Source organism: Lycorma delicatula, chromosome 8, assembly GCF_047948215.1.
Source record: "Lycorma delicatula isolate Av1 chromosome 8, ASM4794821v1, whole genome shotgun sequence".
NCBI lineage: Eukaryota > Metazoa > Arthropoda > Insecta > Hemiptera > Fulgoridae > Lycorma > Lycorma delicatula.
The window spans coordinates 66,479,906-66,504,096 of NC_134462.1; the positions used below are offsets into that span (position 1 = coordinate 66,479,906).

General features: G+C 32.2%; 1 protein-coding gene across 1 annotated transcript in view; it reads right to left on the bottom strand.

Moving 5' to 3' along the window:
* LOC142329472 (uncharacterized) overlaps nt 1-23,588 on the bottom strand; it is a 47,120-nt gene extending 23,532 nt beyond the window's left edge. The window contains exons 1-4 of the mRNA XM_075374141.1: nt 23,381-23,588; nt 20,070-20,392; nt 16,288-16,966; nt 6,651-6,834 (exon numbers count right to left, since the gene is read on the bottom strand). Of these exons, the coding sequence (XP_075230256.1) occupies nt 6,651-6,834; nt 16,288-16,966; nt 20,070-20,392; nt 23,381-23,588 (1,394 nt within the window). The remainder of the gene's footprint in view (nt 1-6,650; nt 6,835-16,287; nt 16,967-20,069; nt 20,393-23,380) is intronic.
* Between the last annotated feature and the right edge of the window lie 603 nt (nt 23,589-24,191).

The window sequence follows — 24,191 nt, forward strand, 5'->3', positions numbered from 1 at the left end:
AACTCCGTTGTCGATAGAGGCGGTGCTGGTGATCACTGGGTGGTGTCACCTCTTCCGCAGCTGGGAGACGGTCGAGTGTTGGGGCACCGGGGAGTGCCCAAGGGCACATACCTGCGACCCTGTTCCAAGATTGGCAAGCTAGGTGGGATGGGTTCACCAAGGGCAGGTGGACGCACCGCCTTGCCGGTCAGAAGTTCGGTGAGCTGAACTACTGGCTCACGCAATTCCTGACCGGCCATGGGGGTCTTCCGCGCCTACCTGTGTGGTAGGAGGAGGGCGAATGATCCCCTACTGCCCTTACTGCGGCGACCAGGATATTCCAGAACATGTGGTGTTCTGGTGCCTGCAGTGGGATGAATACCGGTTCGGCGATTACCGGACAGCTCAGCGTGGATAACAACATCGCCACCATGTTGCGGAGCCCCAAGAGTTTTGATACTATCGCAGGGTTTGTGGCGAGGGTTCTTCAGGAGAATGATCGGGAGGGGGCTCGCGGATGAGGGACAGCCCTCTGCGGAGCTGCGGTTTGCACGTGCTTGCATGAGTGAGCGGTAGCGATGAGGCGGGGACTCCCGCATCCCCGAGCGAAAAAGACCGAGTCCCGGCGGGATGCCCCACTCGGGGTATTCCTTTTAGAGGCATTGGCATAAAGACCGAATTCCGGCTTCCGGAGTGGGGAACCAGGGAAGGCATAGCCGGGCCTGGTGGATCCTACTCTGGGGGTTTGAGGCGGGCGCAAAGTAAAATCCGACCGTTGGGCCGAGACGTGGAGGCCCGTTAGAGTAATACTGGGCTGTATAATACTTAACTGCACGATCCGGCCCGGGGGAAAAGGTAAAAAAAATCAAAAAAAAAAAAAAAATCGAATCACTAACACACAAAATTAGTTGCCATTCTAACTCCTAAATTATTTAACACGTTAACTTGATAATTTTACGGTACGTTCCTCCCAAGTTATAAAGACGTAGTAGGAAGGGATTTAAAAAAAAAATTCTTATGCTGGGGCAAATATGGGATTTGTTAAAAGTGAAACAAAATCTCGATAGTGAGCTTTTATTCATTTTTAAATGGTTCATTGTTATTGTTGGTATAGTTTAGTTCTAATTCTGATTAAAATTAATCTTGGGCCTGGGAAAATGTGAGGTGTACAAATTGAAATCTGAAAATTAGAATCCATGTAAAATTGGAAGTCCCAACTTGATGACTTTTGCATCAATATTATTAAAATACTTATTTTCTAAAGTTAAATTTCTATTTAACGGTTTGTGTATGTGTTTGGGTGAAAAGCTTTGCACATGCACAAATATATCAATTAATGAACATAAATATTTATGCTAAATATTTATCGTTTTTTTTAGTTATATTAAAAAGGGGGGAAGAAATTTATTTTATATGTTTAAAGAATTTTAATAAATTTTGTACTGCAGAAGCTTCTCATTACATTCCGGTAAGCTATGAGTCAAGTTATCATAAAGTCACAAATACGCAACATTCCAGAGAGTAAAGTCTCTGAACTGAAAGTTCTTTTATCCTTGAAGTATGTGACGTCGAATGTACGTCTCGGATAAACGACACTGTTTAAATTCCTTATGACGGTAGGTTTTTGTGTTTCAAGAAACGGAAAAAACGGCCGAATTTCATTTCCTAAGTGATAAAATAGTATCGATTAGTAAGAAACAAATCTGATTTGATCGTATCGATCATATAATCGCGAGATCTAATAATAAAAATTAGAAATGTTAAACAACACGTTGACATAATTCAACTAATTTGCTTTTACTTTTACTAGAAAACCTTAAATTTTTCACACTGTTAATGCACTATCTTATCACTTATAGTAAATTATCTTCTTGCTTGTAGCAGTCACAAACTACTACATTTATACAATTAGGAATGGAATGGAATGCAAAGTTGGCAGGAGTTTATTACTCCCTACTCCATCGCAGAACCTGGACAGAGTCCCTTGCTGCTGGATCATTCTAATCGGGCTTGTTTTTTTAAAAGGGTTATTTTTAATCTCGGATCTAGTTTTTCAAGTTTTGTTTATTATTAATTTAGTGAATTTAAGACGGATTTAATTGCATTCCAATCCGTTGTTAAACCAGCGTTATCGAACCCATTTCATGGGCCGACCGCGGAAGGCTAGGCTTATAAAGCCTGTCCTCCCGACGTAATTCCCCTTCAGACCGTCCACTGAAGTACTTTCGGTGCTAATTCTTTAATAGGCTAGCAGGAATACGCCACAACGGGACACTAGCTATAAGGAGGGAGCAATGCGTCCCCTTTTCCGGAGGAGTCGCAATTGCTGGGTTATTTTGTCTTACTGTAAGTTTTGAAATAGGAGAGGTTGTGTAGAAGCTCTTCATCCGCTTCTGGTATGGCTGCCCTTCAGGACGCATCTCTGCTGGGCTCTGTTCCGGACTCCAGTCCGTGATGTTGAGGCGAGTGGTTGGTCTTCCTTCTTCTTCTTCCGAAGACCTCTTCGTTCTTCTTTGGCCTGCACTTTCCAAGAATTGGTAGAAACCGAAGTTACATACCATTAACCTTGAAATTCCCGAGGCCCCGAAGGGCTGAACGGGGGAAAGTGCAGGTTTCTTCGTTCTTCTGTGCTGTCAGTGGCTGCTGGGCAGGTGGCTGCTGTTATACAATTACATCCTTTCATTTATTAAATTACATATGTATTAGATATGAGAAATTGTAACGGGTTTTGAATTGGTGAGTTATAAGCGTACTAAAAAACTATTCTTGTAGAACCTTTAATGTGATAAAAGTAAAAATAATTCCGTAATATGGCTTTCAATTTTTAAACGTTTAATAAAAAACGAAGTTCTGTGTTCGGTTGAGATATAATGTTAACATCATTCGTTATCGCGATCGCTCAAAGGAGTTACTTTTTGTGATCGATCAACATTTTATGCATTCCTATTTGTCAGCTTCTTTCCGTACTGTGATTGGTTACAAAATGAGGATTTGTTATCGGTTAAAATTTAATAAGTTCCGATTGGTCAATTCCTTCCTGTGTGTGATTGGTATATTTTTTCCGATCGGTCAAATTTATTCATATTTGTGGTTAAGAAAACGCGGTATTATGAATTTCTGAAAATTATTGTTATTAATTCTTCTAAACAAATCAGCATTGAATTATTCGAAAGAGTTGCGTGTCGGGAACTATGAAATCTGTGATACACTAGAATGAATGTGTACCGTCATTGATTAACGTTTTCGGTTTCAATTTGAGGATTAGAACCCCCTGTTGTGATCGGGTCACATTTCTATCTGTCCATTCATTAATTCGCTGTTATAAAGGGACGATATGTTTTCATTAAATCGGCATTATTAAGAAAATAGTGATTGTTGGTAGCTTAATTTTTTATTTATAAATATTTGTTATTCACAGTCAACATAAATTTTCTACAACACAAATTATGGTTTTAGATGTGTACAATTTACGTTTCTCGGTGTGACTATATGCGTTCGAAAAAAGTTGTATACAGTATTGTCTTTTATATATACATTATTTTTAAAAATCACTTCTTCGAATATTTAAGAAAAATTATCAAGAAAATTAAATTTCACGTGAACATAGCACATTTTATGGAACTTTTTTGTTTTTTGAAAAACAGTAACTTAAAATTCCAAAAAATATATTTGAAGATAAAAACTTCGTCTGTAGTATTCCGAATCAGCTGTAAAAGTATATTATTATTATTTTTTTTTTGTCTTCAGTCATTTGACTGGTTTGATGCAGCTCTCCAAGATTCCCTATCTGGTGCTAGTCGTTTCATTTCAGTATACCCTCTACATCCTACATCCCTAACTATTTGTATTACATATTCCAAACGTGGCCTGCCTACTCAATTTTTTCCTTCTACCTGTCCTTCCAATATTAAAGCGACTATTCCAGGATGCCTTAGTATGTGGCCTATAAGTCTGTCTCTTCTTTTAACTATATTTTTCCAAATGCTTCTTTCTTCATCTATTTGCCGCAATACCTCTTCATTTGTCACTTTATCCACCTGTCTGATTTTTAACATTCTCCTATAGCACCACATTTCAAAAGCTTCTAATCTTTTCTTCTCAGATACTCCGATTGTCCAAGTTTCACTTCCATATAAAGCGACACTCCAAACATACACTTTCAAAAATCTTTTCCTGACATTTAAATTAATTTTTGATGTAAACAAATTATATTTCTTACTGAAGGCTCGTTTAGCTTGTGCTATTCGGCATTTTATATCGCTCCTGCTTCGTCCATCTTTAGTAATTCTACTTCCCAAATAACAAAATTCTTCTACCTCCATAATTTTTCTCCTCCTATTTTCACATTCAGTGGTCCATCTTTGTTATTTCTACTACATTTCATTACTTTTGTTATGTTCTTGTTTATTTTCATGCGATAGTTCTTGCGTAGGACTTCATCTATGCCGTTCATTGTTTCTTCTAAATCCTTTTTTCTCTCGGCTAGAATTACTATATCATCAGCAAATCGTAGCATCTTTATCTTTTCACCTTGTACTGTTACTCCGAATCTAAATTGTTCTTTAACATCATTAACTGCTAGTTCCATGTAAAGATTAAAAAGTAACGGAGATAGGGAACATCCTTGTCGGACTCCCTTTCTTATTACGGCTTCTTTCTTATGTTCTTCAATTGTTACTGTTGCTGTTTGCTTCCTGTACATGTTAGCAATTGTTCTTCTATCTCTGTATTTGAACAGAATTTTTTTAAAATGCTGAACATTTTATTGCAGTCTACGTTATTGAATGCCTTTTCTAGGTCTATAAACGCCAAGTATGTAGGTTTGTTTTTCTTTAATCTTCCTTCTACTATTAATCTGAGGCCTAAAATTGCTTCCCTTGTCGCTATAAGTTTCCTGAAACCAAATTGGTCTTCTCCTAACACTTCTTCCACTCTCCTCTCAATTCTTCTGTATAGAATTCTAGTTAAGATTTTTGATGCATGACTAGTTAAACTAAACTAAGAAACTTAAACTAAGAAAATGTGGCTCTCTGCATTTTCATATTATTATAGTTTAAACATATTACAGTTTATGATTATTAAGATATGTTAACTATTTTGATATTGCATATTTTTACAGATAAAAAAAATAAATAAAAGTATTAATAATGGGATTTATTGTTTCTAAATTGAAATTTTAGGAAAAACCTAGTCTGTTGTAACATAGCTTTCCCTGAATGTTAATGAAATCGATAGAGTATTGAATACGAAAATCGTACAATTGCAGATAATAAAAACTTTTTACTTTAAAACTAATAAAAAATATTAAATATTAACAAATTTGCTAAGAGATTAACAAAAGAGAATAATCAAGGAATAAATTAATAATTTATTATATATTCTGTCAGTAACTGATAAAAAGTAACCTACTGAATCGTTTAAAATTATAATAATTTTATATATTCAGTTTAATACTTGAAAAATTTCTCACGTCTTTCTGGATAAACGATTTTTGTCCTAGAATGAACCTATAAATAAGTTTTCTTGTTTGTGTGTGTATGTGTGCACCCGCGCGTTTTATTCTCGTCATTTATAAAGCCGACTATTGAAAAACGTTATAAAACAACTTAGATGTTTTTTACTGATTAATTTTGTCTTCAAAAACTAGAAATTTTTCGTTCTGAAATTTGATTATAAATACAACTACATCCAGTGAGAAAAAATTGGCCATTTCTTTTATCGCTGACCTTACGTTACGCAAAGCCAAAACAATTTTATACCTGTTTTAATTATTGATAAGAAAAGAAGGAAAGGAAAAGAAGGTTTTTAATTTTGTAGGTAATAACCATGTGAATACTACTCTGCAGTTTCATAATGTTAATTTGTTACATCAACAATAAATGGTTTGTAAGTAACGTAAATACTGACTCTTTAAAATAAAATCCTTTCATACTTAACTTAATATGATACTTGGTAAAATAAAATAAAAACGGTTTAGAGTCTGCGAGTTATGAGCTTATATATAAGAAATGTTCATTTAGTTACATTAACATGTTATAACGTTAACTTAGATAGAAAATTATATTTTTAAATAAAATTAACTAACATATCTATTAATCATCTTCCTTGATACGACCAAGAATAGTCCTAAGACTTTCGGCTGAAAAGAGAATGGATGGGAGTTTGATATTAAAATCTATTCAGCATCTTCTGAAATCCGCTTCCAGTTGTGCATGGGCGTTTCAAGCCTTATGATCGACTATTACCAGCCATCCTAACGGAATTGTCGTGCTTGTAGGAAGGGGATTTGTGACTTTTTGACGAAGTAGGGTTTGTTTATACGCGGTGTCGTAAATATGAAGTCGCAAAATCACTACGACCTTACTCTAAGTTCAGTTTCCGGATTTTTACTCTACATTATACTCTGATCATCCCATCTACTGTTCACGTTTATCAGTTAGTAATCAACACAGCTAAAGAAATCGCAAACGGTATTCTCTGCGACCATTTTTTACTCTAGGATTACTTTAACAAACTGTATATATATATATATTTTCCTAGCTAAATTGTTTATCATCGCGGTTTTACTAATCGAACTTCTACATTATATTTTTTTATTATATTCTTCGTCATTTTCTTATGACATAATTACATTTTTAATTATAAATCGTAAAAATAATATTAATACTCACACAATTGGTCCGGCACCGGTTACAGTATTGCTTTTAATTCTAAATAATTTCCTTTTTAAGGCAGGTACAGGGGCTGTTGGTAGTACTACTGGTGGTTCGCTAGGCGGTGCGGCCGCTCCTCTTCGTGAAGGGAAATTATTCGCGTAACTTCTTGATGAATGTAAACCACCGTGTTGAAATGATACTGCAAAAATCAAATTATTACAACAAAATTAAAAAAAAATCATCCTTATCAGCGAGTAGATGTCAGTAAAGTACAATATCTAATTCACAATATTCTAGATTTTACACAAAAATGTATTGCTTACAGCTATAGAATGCACCATCTACGTTAAATTACTTTTATAATAATTAAATATATCACTTATATTATTTTCAATCATTAATGTTATGGTAAGGTTATTTATTGCCTTGTACTTTATAGGTAGCGAGTATAATTTTGGGAAAAAATATTATGCAGTATATTTATGTATTTCAATTCTCGAATCGTTTGACTTTATATCATCTTTTCATTTATCATTTTAAGATAGGAAATTATTATTATTATCAGCCAAAAAGTGTCCTACTACTTGGATTTTAGTATTTCTGGATATTTTGAATTATTTTGTACACGAGGTCTATTCAGAAAATAACGGAACGTTATTTTTTTAATCTTTATTATTAATTTTATAGATTATTGGTAATTTTATAGATTAATTATAGAAGCTTTTGAAATGTGGTGCTATAGGAGAATGTTAAAAATCAGATGGGTGGATAAAGTGACAAATAAAGAGGTATTGCGGCAGATAGATGAAGAAAGAAGCATTTGGAAAAATATAGTTAAAAGAAGAGACAGACTTATAGGCCACATACTAAGGCATCCTGGAATAGTCGCTTTAATATTGGAAGGACAGGTAGAAGGAAACAATTATGTAGGCAGGCCACGTTTGGAATATGTAAAACAAATTGTTAGGGATGTAGGATGTAGAGGGTATACTGAAATGAAACGACTAGCACTAGATAGGGAATCTTGGAGAGCTGCATCAAACCAGACAAATGACTGAAGACAAAAAAAAAGAAGAAGATTATTGGTCCTTGTCTCTTTCAAGGTACTCCCCTCCTCTATTCACACACTTTTCCCAGCGGTATTCCCACACTTATCCAGCAGTCCTGGATAGCTTCATTTGAAATGACCTTTAAGGTCCGTGACTAATTTGCTTTAATGTAATCAATAATCTCAAAACGTCGTCCTTTCACCACTGATTTTAATTTTAGAAATAAGAAAAAATTGCAAGGAGCCAGGTCCAGCGAGTAGGAATACTGAGGGAGGACAGTCATCTGATTTTTGGTACAAAACTGACGAATTAACAAAGCTGACTATGCGGGCGCTTCGTCGTGGTGAAGGAACCACGAGTTGTTTCGCCACAGCTCTCTCGTTTTGTGGATTTTTTTCACAAAACTTTTGTAAAACGCCTCGATAGTACGCACGGTTCACAGTTTCACTTTGAGACAAGAATTCAAAATGTACAATTCCATTAAAATCAAAAAAACAGAGAGCATCACTTTGAAATCGGATCGAGACTGACGTCGAGATCCTTTGCTGATCTATCGTGATGATTGAACTTTTTTCTCAATATCGTAGCCGTAAACCTGGCTTTCGTCTCCCGTTACGATCCTTTGCATGACTGTTTCATTGTCATCGGCTTGTTTAAGGAGTTGTGGGCAATTGTCCATTCGATGTTCTTTCTGCTGTTTGGTCACAAAGAGGAACAAACCTTGCTGCAACTCGATGCACGTTCAATTTTTCATTCCAAGCCCGTAGGGGAAGACACCCGCCGTGTGACGCTTCCGATGGCCACGCCCCTCCCCCGTTACTAGCCCTGATGGGTTTTAACGGGAGTTAAATTTTTCAGTCAAAATGTCATGGAATGATCTAATCGAGATGCTAACCTCTTCTGCAAGTTCTCTGACAATCAATCGGCGATTTGAAAGCACCAGCCGTTGTTTTTTGAACGCGGGTGTCATCAGTTGAAGTCGAAGGTCTTTCTGGTCGAGAGTCATCTTGATCGACTGACAACCATTTTTAAATCGTGCAAAAAACCATTCGTAACATTGCGTTCGACCCAGAGCATCATCTCCGTAAGCTTGTTCTTCCGTAAGTTGAAACGTTTCTGTGAAAGTTTTCCTCAGTTTCACGTTAAATTCTACGTTGTATCGTTGCTCCCGAAAATTTCAGATTACAAAAATCGTTACTAACAATTAAACACTCAAATAACAATAACACAAAAACTAGACGAGGTATCAACAATCTAAGAACATGTGGTTACAGAGGAGGTTACGCGGAACAAAATACTGCCAACCGCACGTCACTAAATATCTCAACGTATCTAAATATCACTAATGGCGCGTAATTAAAAATGTTCGGTTATTTTCTGAACATACCTAGTACAGAGTTACTAAAACACCGGAGACAAAAATTCATACCTCCCTTAATAGGCACAGTATCGAGAATCGGTTTAAAGTGGTCGTTAGTCCTCTAAATATTACCTAAAACTTTTGTCTGAAAATTTTTGATATGACCAACCCTTACGGCAAGGGATGACCAAATTGTTGCTGGGATTGTAAGAAAATGGGGCTTGTCGTATGTTAAACATCGGTGAAATCTTTTATTTTCCTGTTTATCCTTCGGGAATCACCATCAGGTATTACTTCAGAGGATGAATGAGGATGATATATATGAGTGTAAGTAAATTGTAGTCTTGTACAGTCTGACGTTGACCATTTCTGAGATATATAATTAATTGAAACCCAACACCGGTATCTACGGTCTAGTATTCAAACCGGTGAAATCTAAATTTCACACCGGTGAAATTTACCTCCGCCATCCGGCGTGCCGCAAGCGGTTTTTTGTTATTTTATTTGTTTTTTAAAGTGATATTTCTTATTTTTTATGATTTGTTTAATTTCGAATATTGTCATTTGAATGCTGTTATTGATATCATTTTAATGTCTCATATTTAAAAAAATCTCTTATCTCTGCTATGCTAATTTTTTAATTCCTATGTTTCTGTTCCAAAAACCGCTAATAACTATATTAAAAATTATAATTAATCAACTTTTTTTAAAGCTTGCTTTATAATTATATAATGTGAATAAATAATACTGAATTTTAATTAAGTATTTAGATTTATACAATTTTATTTTAATTAAAAATTTACGACTGTAAATAATAAGTATTCAATTTTTAATTTCAAAGCAATTGTTTAGGAATCTATTTTAAGTTAAATTTAGGTTTGATTCTTAAGGATCTAGATTATTATCTGTTTATTAGACTATGATTAAATTTTATACTACATTCAGTTGATAAACCATCTGAAATGTCTATATCATATTTTAATCTAAGTGCATCTAATGTCTCGTATATACATATATTTGTTAAATAAGTAATTTCTCGTTAAAATCTAGGTACGTTTTTTAGCTGTCGCATGTCTGAATGTAATATTATTTTCCGATATCTAATTTGTTGTATTTTAACCGAGATGTATTATTTTTTTAATTTTATTACATTTTATATGTAACTGTTTCATTGTTTATTATAAATTTAGGTCTTTCAAAAATTTATTAAACATTTTGTAAAATTTGGTATTATTACTGGCAGATGAAATTTTCTAGGTAAAATATATTATTTTATTATTAATTTTTCTTTTACTAAGTTTAGATTACTACTTTGTTGTGTTTATTTACTGATAGTATTTCAGTGAACATTTACATAAAATAATTATGCCTATATAGATTAAACTTGTGCGTGAGCATGAAACATTGTTAATCAGATTAATTTCTGAACTGAAAACTGGAATCTGAATTGAAGATTAAAATGTTTTTAAACTAAATTTACGCTCACTGTTAGAAATACTTAAAAAAATATTTTAATCTAAAATACCTGTTAAAAATACGGTACTTTTTCATTTTACTTTCCCTCCCCTACTTTTTCGCATTTTTTCACATAAAAATTACTTAATATAGCATGTTAAATAATAACTGATGGATAAAACACACTAACATGCTGTTTTAAAACGGTCATTTCAAAAAAATTAACATATTTTACCTATTAATATATTAGTCAAGGTTAGCGAGCAAAGCGAGCGTAGGTTAAATTTGGTTAGATTATATTTATAATTTACACAGTAAGTATCGTTTATAATGACATCGTATATAGTGACCAAAAACTTGACTCTTGGTTGGTTTGGTGTGCGGTTAATACATAAATACAAATATTGTTTGTAATTGCAACAGTTGTAGTGACATATCGGTTATTATGGCTTATTTTTTCTACTGCAATCCAACATTTTATCGCTTATAATGACGGACGGAAGAGATTCTCAGTAACGTAGTATATCTACATTATAGTTACAGAAATATTTTGACGGTATTAATGAGTCACCTTTTCCTTTTTACCTGCATATGTACTATAGTTCTTGTTTTTCTTATTTTCTTCCTGTACCAGATTATTGTAAACTGAAGAAGCCACATTCAGGTGTTATTAATCTTTCGTTGTGAGCGTATCATATCGTGCGGGTACGGCATTTTATTTTACGTATCCTGTGTAATTCATTTAATAGTGATTTTAATTATGACTTCGCGAAAAACATTCACGATAGAGGAAAAGGCGCACATTATCTGGCGTTTAGAGAATGGTGAAATAATGGACATTGTCCAAGAATTAGACGTAGGTCATTCTAAAGTATCGGTGATATGGAAGAACCGTGAAAAAATTATGAAAAATCTTGAAAAAAATTATATGAAATCAGAAAAATTACGGCTTAGACAACATAATGATGTAGACCATGCGCTGTTAAAATGGTTTAAATAATATAGGGATATTACTAGTCTGCCTATTGCAGACTAAGGCGAAAGATTTTTTTGAAAAATTCGGTAAACTACGTGAAATATAACTTCGGCTTGAATACAACGATTCCGTCAGGGTCGTGATATTGTGTCGGGGAGCCAAACAGCTCCAACCGGTGTGTCAGAAAATGGCTAGAAACCATTTGGTCAAAATTAAAAGAGGGCAATTCCAACGAAAAAATCTATAATGCTGATGAATCAGGTCTTTTTTTTAAACTGACGGCAGAAAGAACAATTCCGTTTAAAGGCGAAACGTGTTTGGGGAGAAAATTATCAAAAGAAAGACTAACAGTACTAATTACTACAAATATGGCTATAACTGACAAATAAAACTTCTGGTTATAGGGAAAGTGATAAACCCAGATGTTTAAAATATTCGAAATCGCTTCCTGTCATGTACGAAAGTAACAAGAAAGCTTGGATGACAAGTGTTATCTTTACGTCTTGGTTACGAAAATGGGACCGTGAATTAAAGATTAAAAATGACAAAAAACTGCTGCTCATTGACAACTCTCCGGTTCATCTACATTTTGAAAATCTCTCTTATATGAAGTTAGTGTTCTTACCACAGAAAGCAATAGCAGTCTTATCAAGTCGATAAAAGTCCACTACAAAAAACACCTAATTTTACAAATGATACAGGATTTAGGTCAAAAAAAGGAAACTTAAATAACTATCCTGGATGCTATAATTATGTTACAAAGATCATGGAATGAGGTTTCTCCGCCGACTATAAAAAATTGTTTGATTTTTACCACAGGCTGGTAAAGTTACTGACGTCGCATGCGAAGAAGAATCTTTAGCGGAATGAGGCAATCGTCTGCAAAACCAATCGTTGTCAAATACACTGCTTGAAGATTATCAAGAGGTTGACAACGATTTAGAAACGCATGAAAATGTAACAGATGATGATTAGTGGCTTCAGTACTAGCAGAAATAAACGGGGACGTAGGTAATGACAACGAAAGTATCGATGAATACATCAACCCGCCAAATCTTCCAGAAGTTTTAGCGGCAATGAATTTCATTAGCAATTTCAGTTTTACAGAAATTGCTAATGAAGAAAACAAAGAGTGTTTGTTTTGATTTAGAAAATAATCTTCAAAAACTGTATTACAACACGGAATGTTCGAAACAAAGCAAAATAACGGACGTTTTGCAGAAAAAATAATTTTTACAATTTTTCTCTCTATTGCATATTTTTGTTTTTTTATATTATTTTATTACGGAAATAAATTATTATTTTTAGTGATTATTATTTAACTGCATTACAATACCCGTGTAGATGGCATATTAAAGTAGTACCTAAAGCTACCTAAACATCGGTTATTGTGACTATCAGTTATAATGACCTAAAATCGTCATTCCTTGAAAGTCATTGTAAACGATATTTACTGTATTTATAAGCAATAATGCTTATATTTGTAATATGGAGAATGTTTAAAATGACCGATGTATAATAAAAAAATTATAAAAATTAAAAAACACGACTGCCAAAAAATAAAAAAATAAAATGAACTAAAAAAACGACAATAAATTGAATTAAAAAAAAAGAAAACAATGTATGGAAACAAACGACTAAACATCGTTATACAATATTTTATTAAATGAAATAATGGGTGATTTTCAGACAGTTTTAATTTGGTTAAACATGTTTTAGAAATAGCAGGCATTTAAGGTTGTCCAATGATTAAGTTCTCACTAAGTGTTACATCGATAAGAAAATTTTGTTTTTCAACAAAAATATTTAAATGTAGTGGGGGCTCTGAATACTAATTGTCCTACATTAAGGAGCTTTGAATAATAATTATTTTATATTAAACAGCCCTTATTCGGGTTTTTTATTTAAAGAGCGGGCATCAACATCTATGGTCATCAGCCCAGTGGAAATTGGTGCTATGTAAAGATGAGATTCGAAGCCGGAACCTCCGCAAGAAATGCCTATTCAGCCACGGAGATCGGCTATTCGTAATTTTTTAACGGTTCTAAATAATTAATAAAGTTTTTAATAATGTTTGTATTGCTAAAAAAAAAGGCTTCATGAACGCAATTCGTTAGTTAACCGTTAGGGACAAATTTTATACTATGTCTCCACTTAACTCATTTCCAGCCTGATTTTTTTATTTTGTGCATAATATCTTAAAATTGGTATAGTCAACGTGGTTTTTTCATGTAGCTGTAAATGAAAAAAATAAAAAACATGATAGATCTTTCTATTTAAAAATTAATATTGGATTCTAGATGGCAGGTCCAAAATAATTACTATTAATTAGGTTATATATCTATACTTCGCTTCGGTCATTATCAAATCATCTAATTTTCTTTTTCGTGTAATAAGTTTAATTTCAAAATCCTCTGTATATCTGTTCTAATTCAATACCATAAATGTTAGATTTTATAAAAATATTTTCTAAGTTGTAAATCTACATCTGATACGAATAAAATACACTTTTTCATGAAAACTCTTTATGCCGATTTTTTAAAAGATTTTATCGATATAAAAAACCTAAAAAAACTACCTATCCATTTTTAATACTGATTAGACAGTTTGGGGTTTTTCTTGGATAAAATTCTTTACTAATGACATATATATGAGCAAGTTTGTATTTAATAAAGATAGTACAGGTTTCACCTCTATGTATGGCTGGAATAATCTTTTCCTTAGACTATTAATTTTATCGGAAAATAAAAATTTATAGTAACAACAGGATTACAAAATTACCAGAAAGTTATATGAAAAGGTTTACGCTGAAGCGATAAAAAAATTACTGATGTTTTAAGAATAGATTGAGGCATAAATAAAGTAAGTTGAAAGAGGAAAATTATTCACTCGCGCATATATATTTGTGAACAAAGGAGTATTTAACTACGCGTTTAGAACTGAATAGTATTCTATCTAATTTATAGGCAGAATACTTATAAATCAGTTTTAAGATTGACACAACTTTATTAAGTAACTAACAATAAGTATGATGGTGTACCGTTTATAAGTTAAGCAACTTAACGTAAAGGAGAGTTGATTAATTGCAGTAGATCCTGAGAGGCAATTTGTATGATTATAAGTAAAAGTTGCTTCCAATTACGAGACTCACGCAAGTTTTCCTTCATATTATAGTCTTAACTTTTAAAACTTTACATTGTAATTTCAAGTCGGCAATTTTTACACTTTTCTTTTACTAAAAGTATAATTTTTTTCACACCTTGACGTATGTTTAATATAAATTTTAATTACTTTATAAAAATTAAAATACACGCATCATTTCGGTAAATTAATTTATATTAAAATTAATTTTTGGAAACTTTTATGCGCTTAGTTTAAAGTATCTTAATTTTTATTTAATTTACTATCTATTAATAAACAACTTCTGTTGTGCTCTCAACAAAATCTTGTGATAACAAAATGTTTTCTGTTTACTACACATTTATTCCACTGTCAACAGGTAACCGGCACAGCCAGCAGATACATCTGTAAGAACAGTGAACAGTGATTCGCCAAGAATAGTGAACAACAAAATTCTTCTACTTCTTTTAGCTATTAAGATTTTCGAAACTTTTAAAATTCTCTTTTCGTTTATTATTATTTCTTTAGCTAACTTAAATTATTATTTTAAAATATACAGTAAAATTACCTTCTAAGGTATTAGATAATATTTTTACTCATTAAAAATAATATGTTAGTAAATAAATGTATTTATATATTATAAATACATAATATAATACAATAAATACTTAATTCGTATTATCAGTATTACAAATATTTGAATAAATATTGTTATATTGTTGTAATAAACCAACAGATGACTTCTGTTCCGAATTCACCTTACAAAAAATTACTTAATAAACTTATTTCCTAGATGTAGCCTCTGACGTCGAAACTCTGAAAGTAAAAAAATAAACCCTTAAAGTAAAATATAAATTAATATATATATATAAATGTGGTAAGGACAAAATAGTTTTTTATTACTGGAGATGTATTTAAGCTTTATACAAATTTCTGAAAAGTTCAATAATATCGTTGCCAGCTAAACTCTATTCCTAAATCTGTCTTAGTATATGAACAATGGCATATAATGGTGTACCATCCATCATTCGATGTATTCTCTTCTATACAGAAAAAAGAAGGAAAAAACCGGGAAAGAAAATTCAGGGATTAAGTTGCTTTGGCCGCATATTTTTTTAATGTGAATTCAAAAAATGTAAAAAGTCCTACACGGTGAATTATTGTATAATAGGGTTTTCTTTTATTTACATTAACGTACATGCGTTAAGAACCAAAATCTTAATGCTCGTAAGCGAACCGATACGAACCATAAGTCATCCCCAATTCTCAAAAATAATAAGCATCCCGTTCCAGTCTTACTTAGGAAAAATACAAGTGAAGTGATTTCCTACCGGATTCTTCACCCCGGTATACCGGCCCACCGAAGTAGTGGTAGTTGCATGCCGGTATACCATGCCCACCGAAATGCATGTGGGCATTATTCATCTTTATAAATTATATTATTTTCACTCTGTGCTCCAATTAAATCGACTATAATGAACATATTATATTCAGGGGAAGGAGCTCGCGTATACGTGCTCACAGTCATAAGAAGTCTAAGAAAAAAAGTGTAAAGCTACAGATTACTGTATCCCTTTCTATTATGAAACGATCCGTTACTATCATAGCTTCAATTCAATTGTGATCTTAACGATAAATCTTTACGTTTTAGTCTTTAACTATTAATAATGTTATAAATAAGGAATAACTTACCGGTTTTTACGGGTTTCCTTATACAGACAATCGTTGGCGTCGTTGTTATATTATTCGTTGTTAAACTCGATTGAGCCGAAGGTAAATGAGTGGGAGTCGGCACGGGTTTCTCGTCCCACGTCAAAGATTGTTCCGATGTTAATAAAGGCTGTAGCGGCGGGTCCGCGTCTTCGTTTTCATCTTCGCTATGACCGGGACTCAGTAACGATACCATAGTTACTACTTCCGAATTACGCGACGACCGGCTTCTTCTAGGTTTATGTTCGATATCTTCACCCGAAGATATTTCTTCATCGGTCCGATGAGGACGTCTGCGAACACTTTTTATACGCCTACGTTGAGGCGGTGGTCGTTCTAATTGTTGCGGAGTCGCTGTTCTCGGTCGTGTTATCGGCGCCGACATTAGTCTTCGTGGCGGTGGAGGACTTTGCCCCTCTAACTGTTTATTATTTCTATTATTAGTAGTAGAGGCGCTCGTCTTGCGCATCAGAATTTCTTTTTCTCGAGTCGCTCGTTTATATTCTTCCGACTCGGCGCACTCCTGATCGCTTACTTCGGTATCATCGCTGCTTTCCCCCCCGCTGCTGGTTTCTTGTAATTTTTTCTCCGGTGACTCGCCTATTTCTTTTTTTTTCTCCGGTTCTTCGACGGCTCTCGTTTTTTCAAGTTCCAACGTCACCTGTCACGCGAATAAAGTTTTATTTAATGTTAATGTTCATTATATATATTTCAGTTTTTACAATCAACAATACAGTATATATTTATGTCTAGATACATAACACATCAATGTTATTGCATTTTCAAACCTTAATATTTTATAATTATTAATAATAAGTCTTACAGCTATTTCGCTTTTTAATTATTTCGCTTACCAATAAACAATGTATTTTAATATATCTAGTTATTGTAATACTTTTAAAAAATAAATGCACTTAAAACTTTATCGTAATTCAGATTGATAGTTTTTAACAAGAACATAAATCCTTATATTAAAATAAATTCAATTTTCTCTCTTTTAATTGTTTTATTTCTTAAATTTGATAAATAATCTATGAAAATATATATTAATTATTTTCATTCAGTTTTATTGCAAGATACCGTACCAGCATTAACGATTTATATCTTTTTTTTTCAATAATCATAATTTTTAAATCTCATTTAAGCGATTTAATTTTTTTTTAAATACGTTATTAAATTTAAATATCTTACTGAAACATTCAAATGATGTTAGAGGGAAATATTTCATTCATCCAACAGTCGTATTTATATATATTTTTAATTATCTTTAAATTTATTAATCTAATTACAAAAAAAAATGTATTTTTAATAATAAAGAAAGTTTATAATAATTATTAATAACAATTTTCAATTTTTTTTTATGTGTATTCAGATTTATAAATTTTTGTTGACATAATGATACATTGTTGAAGAACATTTATTATGATTTATTTAAAAGCGAAAAATTATTTTTTAAATTTAATTACGCAACAAGTTAAAAATTAGATTACCATGTATATTATTGGCATATAATGCAGAGGAAAAAGTACTGGTTAATAAATTTTGTTTGATAAAAATAAACTACCTTGAATTTACTGTTCGTAATATTATTAAACCAGCTGATTTGAAAACTACTATTTATCATTAAAAAAAAAAAACCTTCATAAAGTTAATTTTTAGTACTTAATAATTTCTACTTTTTCCAAAAAGTTCGAAATCAGTTGATTTGCGAAGAGGCGTTCACCACTATATCATTCCGGTGGGTGATATTGTACCGTCTAAAGCTCGCGAGAGTTACGAAAATATGTGGTCACTTATTAATAAACTTCATGATAATCAATTAAAACCTAACAGTGATTTTAGATTTTGAGTGTAATGCGCTTCCTGCAGTTAAATCTGTTTTCTTGATATACCAAGTAAGCGGTTGTAGATTTCATTTGGAATAATCTTGGTACAGAAAAATTGTAAATCTTAGTTTGCGCGATATCTGTTGCTACCGCAATAATGAAACGAATGAATGGTTGAAATCGTTATTTGGATTATCTATTACCGTTCGTTCCTATGCGTACCACCTGCAGAAGTACCGGATGTTTATACGGAACTAATTAATTATTATAGCCTATCAAATGACAAATGCATTATTGATTTCTCGGATTACATTGTAGGGGGCATACATTTGGGCCACTGATACTGGTATTGTGTTGCGAGAACAACAAGTGGGACTGAAACTTTTTATTGGTATTTGAGATCATTATTCCATTCAAACAATTCGTCTGTTTTGTATAGTTTTTGAATATATGAAAGAGTTACAAAGTAAAGCACATGTAAAAATTAATAGTGTAATGAAATCACTGGCTACAAAAGAAAAACAGAGACTGGCGAAACTGAAGCGAAATTGGTACGATTACACAAAAAAAGGATTTCCCGCCTACGATATATTTCAATTGTCGGCTGTAAAACCAATTCAATATACGAGTGTATAAAACGTTTTTTTTTTTTTAATTCGACGTTCCTATCTTGTATCCTTGGTTAGTTATTTTTGCTTTTGACCTATAATTTTGATTTGTGTTTTTGTCCTATTTATTATCAACTTTTGTGCTTATATCCCCTACTCTATTAAAAATAAACTAATTAACATAAAATTAACGCACAAATATTCTGAATATTATATTTTTATAATTTACAACATTAAAAAATGTATTAAAATTATGAATTTTTACTTCCTTGTGCTAAGAAAAAAAAGTATTGTAAATATATTGCGAAAATTTTGGTTTCCAGATTTCAATGGAAATATCCATTTTGACCATCCCTGAATCCATTTTGACTAGTTCGGTGTGATATCTGTACGTATGGATATATCTCGTATAACTCAACGATTAGCCGTAGGATGTTGAAATTTTGGATTTAGTAGTGTTGTAACATCTAGTTGTGCACCTCCCCTTTTGATTGCAATTGACTGAACCAAAAGTGTACAAAAAAGCTCAAAATCTAAAAAAAAATGAATTTTGGACTTTTTCTTAACTGCAGTGATAAGCCTTCACACTGAGGGCTTTTCAACGATATATCATAAGTGGTACTTTTTTCATTGGTCCAGAGTTATAACCAAATACAATTTTAATTAATGAAATATTTGGATCTTAAGTGAAGGCACATCTATTCGAATCAGACTTCATCTCCTTTTTTTAACTTTTTTTTTTTTTTTTTAATTTTAAATTTATTGATTTATTAATAATTTATTAACTTCAAATTGTAAAAAAAAACTTTTACTCTGAATAATAATTCAATAAAACCAAACAAAAGAAAAAAAAAATACCAGAAGTTTTTAATGAAATAAAATTTTATGTACTTTTCATTTAAAAAAAAAGTGTTTATGTAATTTAATAGCCGTACAAGAAAGTCATGTTTTGTTTACATTAGATTTTTTTTTCTAAAACCCTGAGTTGAAATTATACCAAAGTAATGTAAATTTGAACTACGTTTGCGTAAAAGTAATTTTCTATGTTCCATCGAACTGGCTTTATAAAATTTTTGTTACATTTTAATTTTGGAATTGTTGTCAGTTCTGTTGAAAAATATCCTCTCGTAATTTTTGTTTTGGAAACTAAAATTTATAAATTATAGGTAATGAATGGTGAAAAATGTAAACTTTTATTTAACCGTGACTGTAGAACACGATTACATTTCAAAATTTCCTTATCGTTAAAATTCTAGTAAAGCAGTTTGTTTTTTTTTTTAACATATCTTTTTAAAAAGAGGGTAACCGTACAAATGCATATTATATTTACCTCCTTTTCCTTTTCGGATTGGTCCTGATAACAAGTCGGTCTGTCTACCGCCGTGTTATGGGCGAGAAAAATATCAAGATTAGTTCTTGTAGGATGACGTTGTTGCCAGGCTAGACGAAGTCTTTCAGCGAGACGATGTCTATTATAATCTAACGTCTCTTGTGTAGGTTTCGCGGTAGAAGGACGCGGAAGACCTTTACAACGTCTTGCTACTACCTCTACTTGTCCTCCTCCGACGTTGGGCTCCTGTTCTACTGGTGATGCTGTTTTACGTTGTTCGGTCCACGCTATTTTTACTGGACGCGGCCGACCCGTTGTTTGACCTGATGACAAAGATAAAACAAAATTTAAATTAGTTCTATTTAAAATATTAGTTTTTTACATACCGACCTTAATGTAATCCTATTTCATTATTCAGTAATGCATTACTTTATCTTCTTCCTCCTATATACATCTATATACTTCCTATCTGGGTGTATATAATTTTTTAAGAATTTCAGTGCTTTTTTTAAACAATACTGTTCATGTTTTCCTTCTCTTATTTTTTAAATTTACTGTATTTTATCGTAAGTTTTTGTTTTTAATTATGTTAAAATGGTTATTATTACAGTGTAAACATTGAGAAATAGAATTATCAAATTCTATCGATTAGTTCTTGAAAGGAGAGTAACATTTTTGCTCTTTAGAAAAGACAAAGAAACCCACCGACTTGGTCTAGTGGTGAACGCGTCTTCCCAAATCAGCTGATTTGGAAGTCGAGAGTTCCAGCGTTCAAGTCCAAGTAAAGTCAGTTATTTTTACACGGATTTGAATACTAGATCGTGGATACTGGTGTTCTTTAGTGGTTGGGTTTAAACTAACCAACACATCTCAGGAATGGTCGAACTGAGACTGTACAAGTCTACACTCATACATATCATCCTCTGAAGTATTACCTGAACGGTGATTACCGGAGGCTAAACAGGAAAAAGAAAGGGAAGTACTTGACCAGTATTGGATACTCGGCCAGTACTGGACGAATAATAAAAAGAATTATTTCTTCGTGTTTATCTATATTTCTACAAATGTTTGTCAGTTTCTTAGAAACAACTAATGAACTTTCATGATTCATTTGATTTGTTAGAGAGTGGTACTGAGATAATCACACCTTTAATCAGTCGGTTCTGGGCCAGTATAACACCATTAAAGGCCAAGAATTATAAGTTGTTTATATGTATGTGTACCGCTTAGTCAGAAACAGATGCACTGATTTCGATAATTGTTCACTTTTTAGTGTTTTGTTTTCGGAAGTCAGGTTTTTAGAGTTTTTATCGGTCTGACAGATTAAAGGATGAATCGGAAAATACATAAAAGCATTTAACTCAATAAGAGTGGTGGAATTCCAGGTTGAGATTAAAAAAAAAATCATTTCAAACTTAGACTGTAAACTGCTTGGTATCATTTTTGCGCTTGTAAAAGTTTTAATAAAATTCATGAAAAACGAATAGATGAAATATTTTTCGCTATAAAGGGTGAAGTTTTGGATCGAAATATGCAAGAAAAAAGATCATCTGAAAGAAAATTATTGAAAATTGTATGCTTTTTAAGTTTTATTTCATTAGTAATTTCATAGAATAAAAAATTATCAGAAAATCTTTTATGACTAAGAAGGTTGCGCCACTTCTCCGGCATACTTTTGAAAGTAGTTCGTCTAATACTGTAACTTTCCATCATCAGTTAATTCGAATGGGATTAGCTTGTTATAGAGAAACCCACCGGGTTGTTCTAGTGGTGAACGCGTCTTCCCAAATCAGCTGATTTGGAAGTCGAGAGTTCCAGTGTTCAAGTCCTAGTAAAGTCAGTTATTTTTACACAGATTTGAATACTAGATTGTGGATACCGGTGTTCTTTGGTGGTTGGGTTTCAATTAACCACACATCTCAGGAATGGTCGAACTGAGACTGTACAAGAATACACTTCATTTACACTCGTACATATCATTCTCATTCATTCTCTGAAGTATTATCTGAAAGATAATTACCGGAGGCTAAACAGGGAAAAGAAAAGAAAGCTTGTTATAGAGAGAAAAAATTAGTTTAAAAATTGACAAAAAAACTCTAATAATAGAATTTTTTATCTTTAGTGATCAGAACGTAAAAAAAAAATCATTCAAATTTTAAAAATACTCAGTGTACAGGCATAAATTTTAATTTTATTAAAATGTACAGTAATAAATTTTAATTTTATTATTTATACGTGAACTTTCATCAGTCGCTAATCATTTCCAAAAATTACGTAAGAATTTCAAAGAATAATAAATATGCCAGGCTTACCAGGAGACATTGAGGAGTGAAGTTGTTTCCCTTTTCCCCCACTCACCGATTATACAATTCCACATAGATTACACGATTGTCATAGAACTGTATACAGGGCTATATGGTGAATGAATATCATTCCTTTCAAAGAAAGGGACTATGATACCGCTTTAACCTTAGGTGATTTATGTGTTTCAGACTTTTGACTGGGACAATTAGTGTAAAGCAATAGTCTATCACTTTCTGTAGTGAAACTACGATTATATATTCTTCTTCAACTCTTCAGGGAAGTTTTTATAAATAGGATTTATAAATTGTAATTAAATAAAATAAATTTTTAATAAATTAAATGACAAAACTTCCAAAAAAGCCTAATTTGAGAGACGACAATGAGAAGAAAAAACAGTATAGGGCATATTTTTAGAATTTTGTCGCATTTCACAAAGACGTTATGTTAAATTACGTTAAAAAATGTAGAAAAATCCGTGACGCGAATGGTAACGTCTCGATCTTTCATCCGGAGGTCCCGGGTTCGAATCCCGGTCAGGTATGGCATTTTTCAAACGCTACAAAAATGATCACTCATCTATCTCATCCTCGAAGTAATACCTCAGGGTGGTCCCGGAGGTTAAACCAAAAAAAAGGTTTCTTGTTTTAATTTTCTTTCAGTTTTTTGCAGAAGAATTACTGGAATGAAAAAAATTTGCGCAGGTCAATGAACAGAATAGTGATTGTGAAATAAAATTAGACCAAAAACCTTTTTTTTAATAACATAAAGCGAGTTCTTAAGCTTCAAACGCATCGGTAAAGATGTAAAGATATTAGGTTACAGTGCGTAAAGACATTTATTTTTAACTTTTACTTGTTAATTATCATAATGAATATTAATTTATAATTAATTACATGCAGTACATAATAATGTTATGCGGTTTAAGTAAGCTATAAGTGGGTAAATTAATTTATTTAAACGTAAAAAAATGCATAAATTATTCATATATATATATATATATATATTACCTGTTGTCCGGGAACTCTGCGTAGTCGGACTATGTATAGCATTAGCTAATATCCTCAAACCACTGCTTCCGCTGTCCCATATATCTTCCGATGATTGTTTTCTTAATGGCGGTCTTCTGGTTGTACTCTGCGGCTGTTGCAAAGACAACTGTCGAATCGGTCCACCAGCTCTTCGTTGGGCTGACATTGCTGTAATATAATCCGACATTATTATTGTTCACAATTATTGTCATCCGATCAATCAATAAATCATTTCACTATTGAAACTACAAGTGCCTGGTACTTTTTTTCAAGGACGAATTTGTGAATAAAAAAAATAATAATGTAGTATTTTTACGGTTTAAAGATGATTTTTTTTCATTGTATTTAAACGTCAGTTAAAGAATAAACTCTTGTATTTGATTAAATAAAAAAAGAAAACCAATCGAATTTCGAATAATTAGTTTTCCATTTTTTTTTTTTTTTTTTTTTTTATAAGAATAGAAAAAATTCAATAGTTCATTACATTTCTTTAGGAGAAGTATTATGTTAACCTGATGGGAAATGATTCTTATGTACATTTACTGAAACATTGGACACAACTTCCATCTATTTTAATTGAAAAGTTACGATAAACAGGGAAATTAATGTATTAACTTTCTTAAGCTAAAAAAAAAACAAACATCGAAAAAATGATTAAATGATTTTTGATTCATAAAAAATATGATAAATTCTTAAAAATAGCTTTTGAATTCCCTTCTACTGTATAAATCTGTTGTAGTTTTTTATCTTTATCAAGTAAAAATTAAATAACTAACAATATTTAGAGTCA